General features: G+C 41.6%; 1 protein-coding gene across 1 annotated transcript; it reads left to right on the plus strand.

The window, feature by feature from the left end:
* The first annotated feature begins 386 nt into the window (after positions 1-386).
* LOC120060702 (synaptotagmin-2-like) lies at positions 387-10,450 on the plus strand. Its single transcript, XM_039010103.1, has 8 exons — positions 387-576; positions 982-1,142; positions 4,932-5,069; positions 5,726-5,893; positions 8,081-8,248; positions 8,470-8,587; positions 9,251-9,384; positions 10,235-10,450. The coding sequence occupies exons 1-8, from the start codon at positions 387-389 to the stop codon at positions 10,448-10,450; spliced, it is 1,293 nt and encodes a 430-aa protein (XP_038866031.1).
* The last annotated feature ends 4,430 nt before the right edge of the window (positions 10,451-14,880 follow it).

Raw genomic sequence — 14,880 nt, forward strand, 5'->3', positions numbered from 1 at the left:
TTCTGCTCACACTCCGCTGCTGTTTGTCGCAGTTTGACTCCTAGCCCCAATAACAGCTTTGTGACTAAATAACTGTTTTGACCACGCACAGAGCCAGCATCAGAGAATCAAAGCTGTCTTTTGCTGGCTCTGGCACTTAACTTCACACTATTCACACTACTACACTGATTTGGCTCAGGCATTCATGATGCAAAATGCAAAGCTGATACAATGTGCTGCTAAAAGGAGCCACTGTAGTATTACAAATGATGCACCTGAATAGCAACAGCCTTGCTCCAAGATTGTCCAGAATGTTAAGGACCTGTATGTGGCCTTTATGACTCGGTGCTAACAGCCCTCTTTCTCTATTCATAGGGACTGGACTGTGTTTGGTCTAGCTGTCTAGGATGAAGTGGAACCTGTTCAAGAAAAAGCCTGAAGCCATGGTCGGACCTGAGCCCACCGGGGCTGCTGTCTTAACTGTGGCCCCTGGCCCCGTGGCCTCCACCGCAGCTGACAACTCCACAGAGGCTGTCAAGAACGGCGACTTCGACGACATCAAGAATAAGTTCCTCAATGAGATCGACAAAATCCCACGTGAGTGCCTGTCTGGTGAGAGGCTGGGCTGGACGTTGCACAGCAACTAACACTCAGACCTGTCCAGATGAGATTTCATGACTTTATTGATAATACTCTAAAAACAATGGCTTTGGAATTAGATCTGTTCTCCCCCTGAAGCCATTGACGTCCCCATTATGCCATTATTCAGAATCGATCAGGTGGTGTTGTTCCTAATGGCATTCTCTAAAAATCGAATTTGCACCAAATCTAATTGTTAACTAAGCTAGGGCCTCTATACTATGACTTTGGCCTCTCATATCAATCAGCAGGGGGAAATCATTGGTTGGTCAAATGTCAAACCGTTCTCTTTTTTTGTTATGTTGTTGTGTGTGTCTGTGTGTGTTGTGTTCGTGTGTGTGTGCGTTTGGGTGTGTATATCAGTGCCGTCATGGGCCATCATCGCCATCGCTGTGGTAGCTGCTACCCTGATTCTCACCTGCTGCTTCTGCATCGTTAAGAAGTGCTGTTGCAAGAAGAAGAAGAACAAGAAGGGCAAGAAAGGGAAGGGTGAAATGGGAATGAAGAACATGAAAGAAGGAGAGGTATGTTCAAACCTGGGGGGGTATTGTCATGAAGGAGGACCCTGCATTTCACACAAACTAACTTTGCCCTACATTGCCTTAAAGCTATAACGACAAGAAAGCTGCAAAGCTTTAAAGATTGTGGATGCTTAACCTGAGGAATATGTACCGAATAATGCATCCCCAAAAAAGGATTTTGTTGTGAATGTAATTTGGACCAGACCAAATCGTAAAAGGCATATTTTTTTTCTAATTGAATAAATAGATAATTCCGACTTGGAAATAATAAATGTATAGTTATAAAACATAAGAAATAAGATGTCAACAAACACTCAACAAAAAGTTGCTCTTTCAGTAGAATATTTGTCAATAGCAACATAGAGGACCTAATGTCCCCTAATTGATAACCACATCACTTAGTAGATGGCATGGTGAAAATAGAGCCATGTCTAGACATTTACAATTTATAGCAATTTAAATATTTTGTAGATAATTTAACCCATCATTGAACTGTCAACTCTCGAGAAAACATTCGCCCTTCCTTCTTCATTTCTTGTTGTTAAATATTGTGTATTTGTCAGAAATGTTTAGTCCTGTTTTCTCTTGTGCATTGGGACCTGGGTAAAAATGACACAGCTGAGCACTTTTGCATGGGGGAATTATACTATTGTGGATGGAATATAAAGCTTACCAATTACATGTAGCACAAAACTGCCACGGCAAAATTATAATTCTAAATAGTCCATAGTGGTAATGTGGGGCTAAATGTCTAGTGTGCCATAGATCATTTTATGAAGTACATTATGAGTCAATTTAACATTCAACAACAACAACAGAAATATCCAAGCACTGATGGAATTCATTAAAACACAGTGCCCCTTTAGAGCTCTGAGGGGAGTATGATTATGTTAATGTCTACAGTTACTGTCTCAGTGGGGTTCTAGCAATGTGTCATTTTCCCTTGGCCCTATAGTGTAGTTGTTGACTCTGCCTCTGCTCTAATTTCCCTCTCTGGTGTCTGCTGTGAGTTCAATCTCTTCCTTTCTCTCTGCTCTCCTCTTCCTCCTTCCTGCTTTGTGTCTTATGTGTGCTCCGTGTATCTTGACTGTGGTGGACTTCTCTGCCTACGGTAGGTCTGACGGCACGCGGCGCCCCTCTCTGGCCGCTCTGTGTAAGCGCAGACCAGAGCAGGGGGAAAGGTGGGGGTGGGCTGGGCTTGTGGAAGGGGATTGGCGATGATGACAGTGGGTGCTATGGCTTTCTAAGTCTTGCAAGCTTACTGTAGGTGCTGTGGGTGCTTGAGGGTGTAGCTATGGGAGCGATTAAGCTGCTTCGCAAGTCCACTGATTTGATATGCTGCCACACCGACTGCCATGATGATGTCTTGAGTATCCATGGAGAGGTTGCAATTTGGGTAAAAGATGGGAAAAAAAATCCAATATGACCTCTGAAGTGGAAATGTTTGAAATGGTTTTGAAATGAACGTGAAACTCATCCTATGGTTGATGAATGATAACGAGTGCACTGAGGCAACCCAGTAGAGATCACTAACATGCATGTGCAAAGGGTGAGGTTGGCTATTTGTCAAATGATGGGTGAAACTTTACCTCATTGAGATCATTAAACATGTTTCCACAATCGTGTTACCTAATCAAGCACATTATTGTGCATAGTAATCATCACAGAAATATTTTACAGTAACTATAATACGAGTCTTTTCCATGCTCTGCTTTGAGTGTGAAATTCATATGTCATTTCTACAACCTAAATTCAGCTGTGCAAATATGCTCAGAGATCAAGGTGAGATAAAGTGGTTTGTATCTCTTGACAAAGACCAACCCAAGCCCTTTCAGAAGGTACCATTGAATGGCCACAACTTGACTTGAGAGTAATTATCCTGGATGACCCATGATGCTACTGACCCTTTAGGTTTTAGTCAACGTGTCCCTTTCTCCCTGGAGCAGTGGTGTTAGTGGAAAAGAATGGTGGGCCAGAAAGTTTGACCACTGGTTAAAACGTGAGCCGCATTTGACTTCTCGTTAGACAGCATGATTAAAATGTACAACCCAGAGGTAAGTACAGTACACCAATTGACCGCATAGATTTGGATTTCATAACTCCATGAATGAGCTCACAAACCAAAAGTCATCATAGTTATGACAATGGGGGCATACTTTCGGACATACCGTTCGGTATCCTAAAATCCCACTGCATGTATGGTATGATTTAGACTGGAACTCTCCAAAATAGCATGACTTCCCATGGCTGTGCAATTTTCACGTACACAGTTTTTCAGGATTGCGAGGCATGCAATCTTGACTACCAAGATTATTAGTGTTGTTGATACAATCCTTACATGTACAACAGAAGACTATAAGAGACTGGGAACAACTGAGTCATTTCATCTACATTTTGCTCTCTGTAAGGACTACTGTATTCTCCTGCATTGTGTGGCCTGGCATGCTCGAATGCAAAGCATTTACCACAACAAATTTACAGAATGCACTATAAAGAGATGGAGTGTGTGTGTGTGTGTGTTTGTTTGTGTATGTGTGCGTGCGTGCGTGTGTTTGAAGAGAGAATGTGTGTGGGCTTGTGTGCTTACGTATGCTTGTTGTTGGTTAAAAGTATGCTCTGTTAATGTAAGGTATATACAGTATGTAAGGCTGTGTATGCAAGGGTGAATATAGTATGTAGACACAGTGTCTGTGTGAATGTGTTAGTAATCGGGTGGGTGTTTGTGTCTGTGAATGTGTGTTGTGTGTGGATGGCTGTCTGTGTTTTAGAATACAACGTAGAATGAGCTGCAGACATCCCCGGTTCCTCTTCCAGGGTAAGCTCTGCGGTGAATAGCATGGCCCTACTAATTTACATATGGAGTAGTTTATGTGTCATGCACAATATTTAAAAATGAATATTCAAAAAGGTATGCAAAAAATCCCATAAAAGGGTCAGTAATTCTACCATTTAAAAAATATATATATATATCACCTTTATTTAACCAGGTAGGCCAGTTGAGAACAAGTTCTCATATACCATAGTGTCATGGTTAGCTATTTTGTTAATTGTATGATCATATGAACTGACAATGGGATTTGTAAATGTTACCAATAACTATAGATACTGTACAATACATCTGTAACAAGCATTGTGTATTAGCAGAAGATATTAGCTCATATCTGCTGTAGATAAGTGTTGCTTTTTCAGTAATTACGATGATTATGTCAGTGGAGGTGTAATCACTGCAGGACATTTTGTGGTATATTTGACTCTTATCACTCTATTGTAGAGTGTTGCTATGGGATAGATTCTCAACGTTTCAGAAGCATGAGTAGTTACAGCGATCACTATCTCAGATCTGATCCAATCTATAGTACATGTATGCCTAAAGGATGCTTTTATCTGATCTATAGGGTGCACAGCATTTGTCCTGCCTGGGGCTACCCCTGTTGCAAACTCTGACTACATATTGACTCTTTTACTTCACATTTTCTTATTTTTTACATTCAGTATATCCCTCTATTTCTCTCTTCTGTCAGTGACTATACAGTAAATAATGAATGATGAATATAGAGTGCAAAAGCAAATGGTGTCACCCAAGGAATAGTGAAATCAAGTCATGTTGCAACTAAGGTCATGTATAAAAAGATGTGCACACTGCACTGGTAACATCTGGGTAAACAAGCGGGGGGGAAGTGGCAGGTAGATGGCTGCAGTGACTAACCAGACTGCTGAAGAAGAACCTATAGGTGCTTTTTACTCTCTCTGTTCAAATTTCTGACGCCCCCTCCTGCCCCCTTGTCATTCTAGAAACAGGACGATGATGATTATGATGAAGATGACGCTGAGACTGGTATGACTGGAGATGAGAAAGAGGAAGAGGTGAAGGAGAAAGAAAAGCTTGGGAAGCTTCAGTACTCCATAGATTATGACTTCCAGGACAACAAGGTGGGTGTTTTGACTTGAGCAGGTGGCTTTCTGACGACCCAGGAGCTTAAATAGACTATTTTACTGTGTTGGGAAAAAGTCAAAAAATAAGCTTCAGTGCACAAACGGCCTAAGCCTTTAGTCCAAGTTAGTTTTCAAAGCAATTGATTTATGCCATTTGGTGAGTGTTTTTTAGCCTCCAGAAAATGCAGCTTTGAATGAATATGTCTTGGTTGGGCAAAAGCCAAGGACAGCAGTAAATGTGAAATTTCTGACACTAAAGGATTGATTCAACCCATCATTCTACAGTTATCCTTTCAGGATAAAATCAGTCAAACTTTTACCAAGACTCCATTCCTTGTTTGTGTTATATAAGCAACGTATGATTGGATTTCCTTGACCTGATACGCAGCATTTGCTCCGTCCTCTTACTCTTCTGTGGAGAATCTTCTTTGTTCACTGAGACCTTGAGGACCTCACAACAGACCAAAGCATCGTAACGTGTTATACAAGCATAAAGCAAAGGCTTTCTTTCATCTGTTCAAATAAATATCTGTTCCAAGAACAGAAGGTTAAACTGTAGGTTGTCTCCGGAACTGTGAGCGGACACTTTCTGGGTACATAGTGCATTGAGGCAGATTGACTGACCCCTTTGACCCTTGACCCCTGACCCCCAGCTCACAGTGGGCCTCCTCCAAGCAGCTGATCTCCTCTCCATGGACAGCGGTGGCACCTCTGACCCCTATGTCAAGGTCTACGTCCTCCCAGACAAGAAGAAGCATTTTACCACCAAAGTGCACAAGAAGACACTGAATCCTACCTTCAATGAGACCTTCATCTTCAAGGTAGGCTACTGTACTTTGATCTCTCTCTCTCCTATACCGTATATCAGAATTATAAAGATAAATCTAATAGTCCTAAACTATGGTGGATGACCAGACAATAACTCCTGCCAGACAGCCAGTTACCCAAAGCCTGATGCATCAGCTATGCTTTCTCTCTCATCCGATTCATCTGCTGGACTGATGTCTCAGATAACACCTCATAATGGAGATTCCCCAATCCACTGCAGACTCCCTGCATCTGATACCAGCTAACCTCCACAAGAGTCAGCGCCTTGCATGTGTAGATGCTCAGATGCTTTTACACACATATATGTATTCTTTCTAAGAGTAGTTCTCCTTATATTTTTCCCTCATGTTTGTTTAATTAAATGAGGGTAGAAATAAATCCCTATCGTATAAAGCTATCATAAAAATTCCATATATCTGGTAATATCTGAAGTTCAAAGACATTATTAGATGATTTATGAACCATGACTTACAAGCTATTCTTCAGATATTGTGTAACTACTGTCTAATGTGTACGGTATATATATGACTCTAATTTCAGCAACCAGGAATAGCCTCAAGCATCCCAATGTTAGAATCTAATTAAAGCTACAGTCTGTTCCCAGGTGCTTTCATTAATGTTAATGGGTGTGTGTGTGTGTGTGCGCATCTGTGTGCATATGATGGAGAGCCGATGTATAGACTTCATTAAACTCGATTCTGGCTGGAGAATGTGACTGGAAGAGCTTGGCCAGTGATAAAGCAGAACTTTTGAAGCCTATGAGCTGAGCTGATCTGAACAGGGGATAGGATGGGATTGAGCTGAGCTGATCTGAGCAGGGGATAGGATGGGATTGAGCTGAGCTGATCTGAGCAGGGGATAGGATGGGATTGAGCTGAGCTGATCTGAACAGGGGATAGGATGGGATTGAGCTGATCTGATCTGAGCAGGGGATAGGATGGGATTGAGCTGAGCTGATCTGAGCAGGGGATAGGATGGGATTGAGCTGAGCTGATCTGAACAGGGGATAGGATGGGATTGAGCTGAGCTGATCTGAACAGGGGATAGGATGGGATTGAGCTGAGCTGAGCTGATCTGAACAGGGGATAGGATGGGATTGAGCTGATCTGATCTGAGCAGGGGATAGGATGGGATTGAGCTGAGCTGATCTGAGCAGGTGATAGGATGGGATTGAGCTGAGCTGATCTGAGCAGGGGATAGGATGGGATTGAGCTGAGCTGATCTGAGCAGGGGATAGGATGGGATTGAGCTGAGCTGATCTGAGCAGGGGATAGGATGGGATTGAGCTGAGCTGATCTGAACAGGGGATAGGATGGGATTGAGCTGAGCTGATCTGAACAGGGGATAGGATGGGATTGAGCTGAGCTGAACAGGGGATAGGATGGGATTGAGCTGAGCTGATCTGAGCAGGGGATAGGATGGGATTGAGCTGAGCTGATCTGAACAGGGGATAGGATGGGATTGAGCTGAGCTGATCTGAGCAGGGGATAGGATGGGATTGAGCTGAGCTGATCTGAGCAGGGGATAGGATGGGATTGAGCTGAGCTGATCTGAGCAGGGGATAGGATGGGATTGAGCTGAGCTGATCTGAGCAGGGGATAGGATGGGATTGAGCTGAGCTGATCTGAACAGGGGATAGGATGGGATTGAGCTGAGCTGATCTGAGCAGGTGATAGGATGGGATTGCAATCCAGTTAAAGGAGAACGCCACCTCCCTTCCTCTCGTTTGACTGCTGACAGGCTGTACTGTTCGGTTCTGCTGAGTGAGCAGCGCACAATTCAGGCTGGCTCTGGCCCTCTGTTCCTCTTCTCCCACTAATTATTCCCATACGCCCATCACTTCTCTGGGGGCAGAGAGAGCATCAGCTCTCATTGCAGGGAAATACAGCCCAGACCCATTATAGAGATGACCAAAGAGGTCCAAGATACTCTGCCCTCATTTATACACTTCCAAATTGTGAGATTCTTTGGATGCTACATACAGCTATTTGTGCATGTCTGCCTCTCATCATTCAAGGTCAAAGTATGTAGAACAGGTATAAAAAAAAAAAAATCTAAAATGGCATTGGCAAACCTGTTCTCAAAGACTCCTTAACACTCTCCTCAGCTAAGCAAAGGTGTTCTTGCTTCAGAGGGTAACATTGATAAAAGATGGTGCTAGTAATGTTGATGTTTTTCAGATTCCATTCCAAGAGATGGGTGGCAAGACTTTGGTCATGCAGGTCTTTGACTTTGACCGCTTCTCTAAGCATGACGTCATTGGAGAGGTGAAACTACCCTTGCACAAACTGGACCTAGCCCAGCCACTGGAGGAGTGGAGGGACCTGGACAGTGCAGAGAAAGAAGAGGTAAATGTGGAGTACCATCTCCCCACTTTCATTCAGTCCTTTGAAATATCGTGTTCTGAATATCAGTTCAGAACGATTTTTATCCTCATTGTGTGAATGGTTCCCTTATATAGGTGTCTCTTATGGGCAAGGACATGCATACAATGAACATTGAGGATGAATGTTATTACATTGAATAAGTTTTGTTCTCCTCTTTACCCTTTCTCCCATCCCACACGCAGCAAGAGAAGCTGGGAGATATCTGCATCTCTCTGCGCTACGTGCCCACTGCCGGGAAACTCACCATCTGCATCCTGGAGGCCAAGAACCTCAAGAAGATGGACGTGGGAGGACTGTCAGGTAAAATATGGAAAGATAATCACTGTGAACAAAACACTGGAAACAGATGCACTGTGGAGTATAAGCTGTCCCTACCTCCCATATCCTGCTTCCATGTGTTCCCCTTGGTCAAGGACAAGGACATTGTACTGTAAGCACCAGTATTCTACCTCTATTCACACAGTACGAAACCCAAATCTGTATTCCCATTAGAGAGCTAATAAAAAAAGAATACAGCTATTTTCAGTGTTTCTTTGTGCATTATAATGTGGTAGAGGCTAAATACCAGTAAAACCTTGCTGCTGTAGACTACATTGCAAGCAGCCAATCTCCGGGGCGATTCAGTCTGTGCTCACGTGCTCACGTGCTCACGTGCTGACTCTGCAGTACTCACCACTCTCCTTTCAGTAGCTCCACTCCCTTCAGCTAAACTGCACTGCAACCATCTGCTGGCGGTTTACTGCATTGCAACCACTGCTGGGTTCCTTTGTATTGTTACTAGAGCCCTGATGGTAATGAAGTATTGTGTTTTAAAGATCGAATTCTGCTGAAACTGTGATAAATGGGCAGGTAGCTAAATCTAGTAAGCTACAAAGAGCCATGTTTGTTAATTATCCCAATAGTGAGTCTGTGACCAGGCTTGTTTTAATACCTGGCTGTGTGTATCACTCGCTCTGTGTGCAGATCCCTATGTGAAGATCAACTTGATGCAGAACGGCAAGCGTCTGAAGAAGAAGAAGACCACGGTGAAGAAGAACACTCTGAATCCATACTACAACGAGTCCTTCAGCTTTGAGATCCCTATTGAGCAGATGCAGGTAGAGTGTACAGCTGGGAACAAAGCGCCCAAAGACAGACAGACAGACAGACAGACAGACAGACAGACAGACAGACAGACAGACAGACAGACAGACAGACAGACAGACAGACAGACAGACAGACAGACAGACACAGACACAGACACACACAGACACACACAGACACACACACACACACACACACACACACACACACACACACCACAGTTTATGGAGACTTCCTCTTAATTACACAGAATGGTCAATGGCAAATACATCTCAACTGATCCCTCTGAACCCTTCAAATGTGCCTGCGGGCAAGGGCACTTAGCTAATTATCCTACCACAGTCAAGTAAGGGCATAGAACAAACCAAAATATACTATATCACAAAGCTACAGAGATCATACTTTGCCGTCTGTGGATGATGTGACATACTTAAGACATACACTTAAAAACATACATGTACAGTATGCAGATGAGGTGTAGGAGGAGGTGGATGTGATTAACATGCTACAGTACAGCACTGGCAGTGTGACAACATCATCCATGCTGAAGGGAGTTTCCTGCCATGGCTGCTAGTAGCTCCATCTATATGCATCATAGCGTGTCTCTGTTTCTCAGAGGGCTGATTAGCACGCCGGCTAAAACCAGAATTAAATCACACCCCCTTGTGTATCATTGCTTTAATACCTGTGGAATTGGATGATACACCCTAAATGACAGTAATGTGTACAGTGTACAGCTGGGTGGGAACAAAGTGCCCAAAGGCATACTGTACATGCACCATGGAATTAGATGATGCAATTGTATTCGGGTAAGATCATTATAAATGCCAATAATGTAACACCTTTCTTTTTTTCATTCCCTAGAAAATCCAAGCTGTGGTCACAGTGCTAGATTATGACAAGATTGGTAAAAACGACGCCATCGGGAAGATCTGGGTGGGCAGTAAGGCGACGGGCACCCAGCTGAAGCACTGGTCCGACATGCTGGCCAACCCTCGCCGCCCCATCGCTCAGTGGCATCCACTGCAGCCCGAGGAGGAGATTGATGCTTCGCTGGCAGCCCTGAACGCCAAGAAGTAAACCTCCTCTACCCCAAACACCCATACCCAAACCTACCTATCCACCTCACCCCTGGTCCTACACATCTCCCAATACTACATTCCAAACCAACACACCAACCCATTCTACACCCTTCACCGCACAATATACATAAATATACATATCCTAATTGACGTGATGAAAAAATTATAGAAAGGAAAAGCATTATATTCCCCCTCAGCTGTGCCATTCCACAAGGAGATGTTACAAGACAGATTACTCATTTGATTGCATTTGAAACATACATTTGTATCGGGGTCGCAGTTAGTAACATGTTATCATGAAGATAGAATCCTAGCGTGTGAAAACACGAGTCCGATGTGATGGAGGATTAGGAAAGTAAAACCATGTATTCACTCTTTCTGTACCTTTTCAACCCCCTCCCCTTAGAGAAAACGTTTGCTTCAATACTGCTTAATACTTCAAATGCTTTATACTGCCATGTAATAGAGGAAAAACACAAGCAGGTTCATTCCTTGGGTGTATTGTTGCACCATGCTCCACACCTGCCAGTTACTTACTTACTACATACTAGATTCCATTAGTTTGAACTACATTCCTAGAGTTGGGTAAAGAGTAGGGATAGCCAATATCCAGTTACCCCACACTGTTAACACACTGCCTTTTTGATCATTAGCTCATCTGCTCACCCATATTCTCAGGTACACTGAGAGAAAACTGAAACGTCATGCCTTTCTTTCTAAACGGGTTGTCATTTAAAATGCTCGGCAACATGATTTGAAAACCTCTGTCTGGTGCTGGATTGGTTTCTTGTTCCATGATCTGAGACTAGTCTAAGTATATCACTGAAATTAACCAGGGGATAGTCTCTCTAGAGTGTCTCTCGATAACACAGTTTGTGGCTGTCAATCAACAGAGTTGAGATGTGAAACATGTTTAGGATAAAGGGACTATGAGCCACTGTAAGGGTCTAGCTTTTGCTATGCTGGGAAAGCATGCAAGAGAGAGAGAGAATATCTATGTGGAAACTCAAAGGACTGAATGGGATCCTGGTTGACACAACGTTGTTTGTCAGGTGTCTATTCTACTGCCTGCAATCTACCACCTTCTCCTCCAATGCCTCTAGTATATATAATCTATCTCCCTGTTCAGTGCTACTGCCATTAGTCATGGATTCACAACAAGGATTTCACTTCTTCAAAAGGAATCCCTGTATCCGTCTTACAGTCATAAAGGAGACAAGCCTTCTAAGAAATGAAATAAGCAATTCTCAACTACCAGGGACGCCTTCCAATTAGCTGTGTTGTTTTTTACTTACCCTCTTATTTTCAACTTCAAACACTTTTATTCCTCAAGCACTTTAAATCCACATGTTCTGTTCTGCTTATTCTACTCTCCAAAAACCAGAGCTTTAACAATTTATTTTATGACGAATAATTCCTGGTAAAAGAAAAACAAGAGCAAGAGAGGGAATTTGAGTGAATCATTGTTTTTCTTGGTTTGTTTGATCATTTGTAACCTTGCCTGTCTTGTGACTATACTTTGATTGTTCTGAGAACATTTTTCTTAAGTTTGATTGAAAGGATAAGGTCTGGAAGGAGGTACTGTTATGTGTATGTTATACACAGATGACCAAACTGCTGAATCCAATTGCACTATACTGGATATCACTCTGTTCTGTGGTTATAGACGTGGTTCTTTGATCTATGTTGTTTTTGTGATGAGATGTCGTGAGTTTGAGTTGGTTGTGGAGTGTACAGCCACACAAGTCAGGTCTCATATTAGAAAGTCTGCTGATTGGGAAAGAGACACATTTTAGTCAAATGCTGCTCCTCAGATCCTTCACTGAATGAGTGATTTTTACACTTTGACTTTCTCTTGGGATAAATTTGATTATAAAAGTGGTCATATGACTGAATGAAATGTACAATTTGCTTACCCTCTTAAACATGTAAAAGTCCAAGCAAAATATAATTAGATAAGAGCCACACTGGTCATTTGATGGAACATGAATTGTCCCTGTGCACCATCTTGTTCAAAAAAACTAAATGGTACGGAAAACGACTTGATTGTGTTAAAGAACAAGCAAAGCAATTTAATGTTTTAACAGTTTGATAACTTTTATACTGTAAATCTTTGGGAATTACAGTAGTGATTGTTGGTTAATTTATTACTTTTCTCTATTGGACAACCATATATTTATTTATATGTCCAGTAGGGGTCAGATTAGTTATGTTTTACATTTAGTTTCTTCTCTATGTTCAAAAAGCAACACTAAAGAAAAGACAACATACAAGCAATCAAACAACCCATCGGTGTGTAGTTTCCTATATACATAGTTCATGCATGTTTCTACAAAATACTGTACATAAGAGCATGTTTTAGAGATAAAGCAATTATATCTTGTGTACGTATGTGGGTGTCATTTGTCATTTTAATACTGTAACAATGGAGAAAAAAGATGCACAGTATATTTTCTAAATGAATCAAATGTGTATTATTTTCCATGAATGGGTTATTGGAGAGAATGTCATAATTTATTAGAAATACGATCCTGTCCACGCCTGAACTTTTGAGCAAGTGCGTTGTCAAGTACTGTGTGTGAGTCCATGTAGGATGAAAACGTAGCTACATGCTTGCTATCTAACTCCTTGTGCTATTTCATTTGGACTAATCATCATTTATTTAAAATGTATTTATGTATTTATTTATTTATTCATACAATGTTTTATTTTGTGATTATTTAAGTTTATTGTTGTTTTCTTTACAAATATCAAACATTTAGGGGTCTCACAGTTCAAGAAATACATCTATTCCAAAGTGGAACTCTCCAATGATCAGTGCCAATGCTGAAATGAGACAGAACTGAATCCACACATCTCCACACTGTGGACAAAAAGCCCCCTATTGTACATTTGTTGGTTTTGTTTTACTTTGCGTTGGTTTAATGACCTGATACCCTTTGCAATTCTGGATATTTTACAGTGTTTATTAAAGGAATATGTGTATGTGTATACAGATAGTTGAATTAGATCAAAACTAAAGCCATAAGACTCGAGCACTAGCTCTTTAGAGCTCTGCTGAGTAACTAGAGTTACAGAAGTGTTTTTGATGACACATCTATATATTCCTAGGTCAGTGTTTCTCTTCTACATTTTCTTCAGAACTCTACTCGTCTAGATTCCAGAAGGCAAAATACTGAGCAGTTGTGAGTTTAGTAGAGTGGATGTGATTTTGTTTTCTACTATGAAGTTGTTGAAGTTGTCTTTATGTTACAAAGGTAGTAGCAGATTTTTTCCCGCGATGTAATTTGTATATGCCTTGTTTTGATAGTATGAATCATGGGTCATGGTCTTCTTATGTCAAAAGATGTTATCGAAAATACTCAAAAGACGGCATGCAGAACATTGACATGATCGAACTGTGAGTGTCAGGCTGGCCTGTCGGTGATCCTTGGGCTGAGTGCAATTCATTTAGGACCCTGACTGCGGTCTATGGACCCCTCTATAGGAACTATGCTGTCACGGAACAGCTGAGTTTTCATCTACAGTGGCTTTACAGACATGACTTATACATATGATATAATATCGTGATCAACGATATGCCAAACAATCTATATCTAACTTGTAACAATGCCAAGCCTCAGCATAATTTTTTGATCAACATCTGGTGCGTTCATGGTAAACAGTAAAGTTAAGATAAATAATCTACAGCATAATCTTAGCCACTTTGATGGAAACTAGCTGTGTCAAGTCGACATTTCGTCTAATGGCAACACTATTTAAATAATAACAGTGTTGTCTGATGTCCCATTCAACATGTTTGGAACAATTTAATAGCAGGATCATTGATGTTGCTTCTTCACTCAATGTTACAATCAAACCTGTTGGACTGTGACCGAACCGAGGCACATTAATCCAGTTGAAGATTTCAGTGTCTTTCTAAAATACTGCCAGTATATTCATCTATATTTACAATTCTATGAAAATCCTCATCAGTAATCTGTTTGAATCTATTTCAGAGCCAAAATAATTCTACTGATGCGGATGCAGATTAGATGATAAGATAACTTTCATTAAAGGTTAATATACAGCACATTTGTATCAAAAAGATTGTTTCAATGCGTTTTACACTGCCACGGTCATTGCAATCAAGACCACCAGCTGGACAGTTAGCTCTATGGAGGAAAGAGACTGAGAACTGTGTGTTTGTCTGTATTTATGTATGTGTGTTATAGCAGAGGTTCTCAAACTTTTTGGGGCCGGGGACCCCTTTTGTGATAGCAAATTCATCAGGGACCCCCTCATAACTTGAGTGAGATAAAAAAAAAATAGCATACAGGGAGTTTTACTATGACTTCGGAAGTGCATGGCCAGACTAAGGAACATTTTAAAGGCCCACCTCTTGGCATCTTAGAAAATGTTACAGTTTAAGCTAATATCCTGCAATTC

Source organism: Salvelinus namaycush, chromosome 16 (assembly GCF_016432855.1).
Source record: "Salvelinus namaycush isolate Seneca chromosome 16, SaNama_1.0, whole genome shotgun sequence".
Classification (NCBI taxonomy): domain Eukaryota; kingdom Metazoa; phylum Chordata; class Actinopteri; order Salmoniformes; family Salmonidae; genus Salvelinus; species Salvelinus namaycush.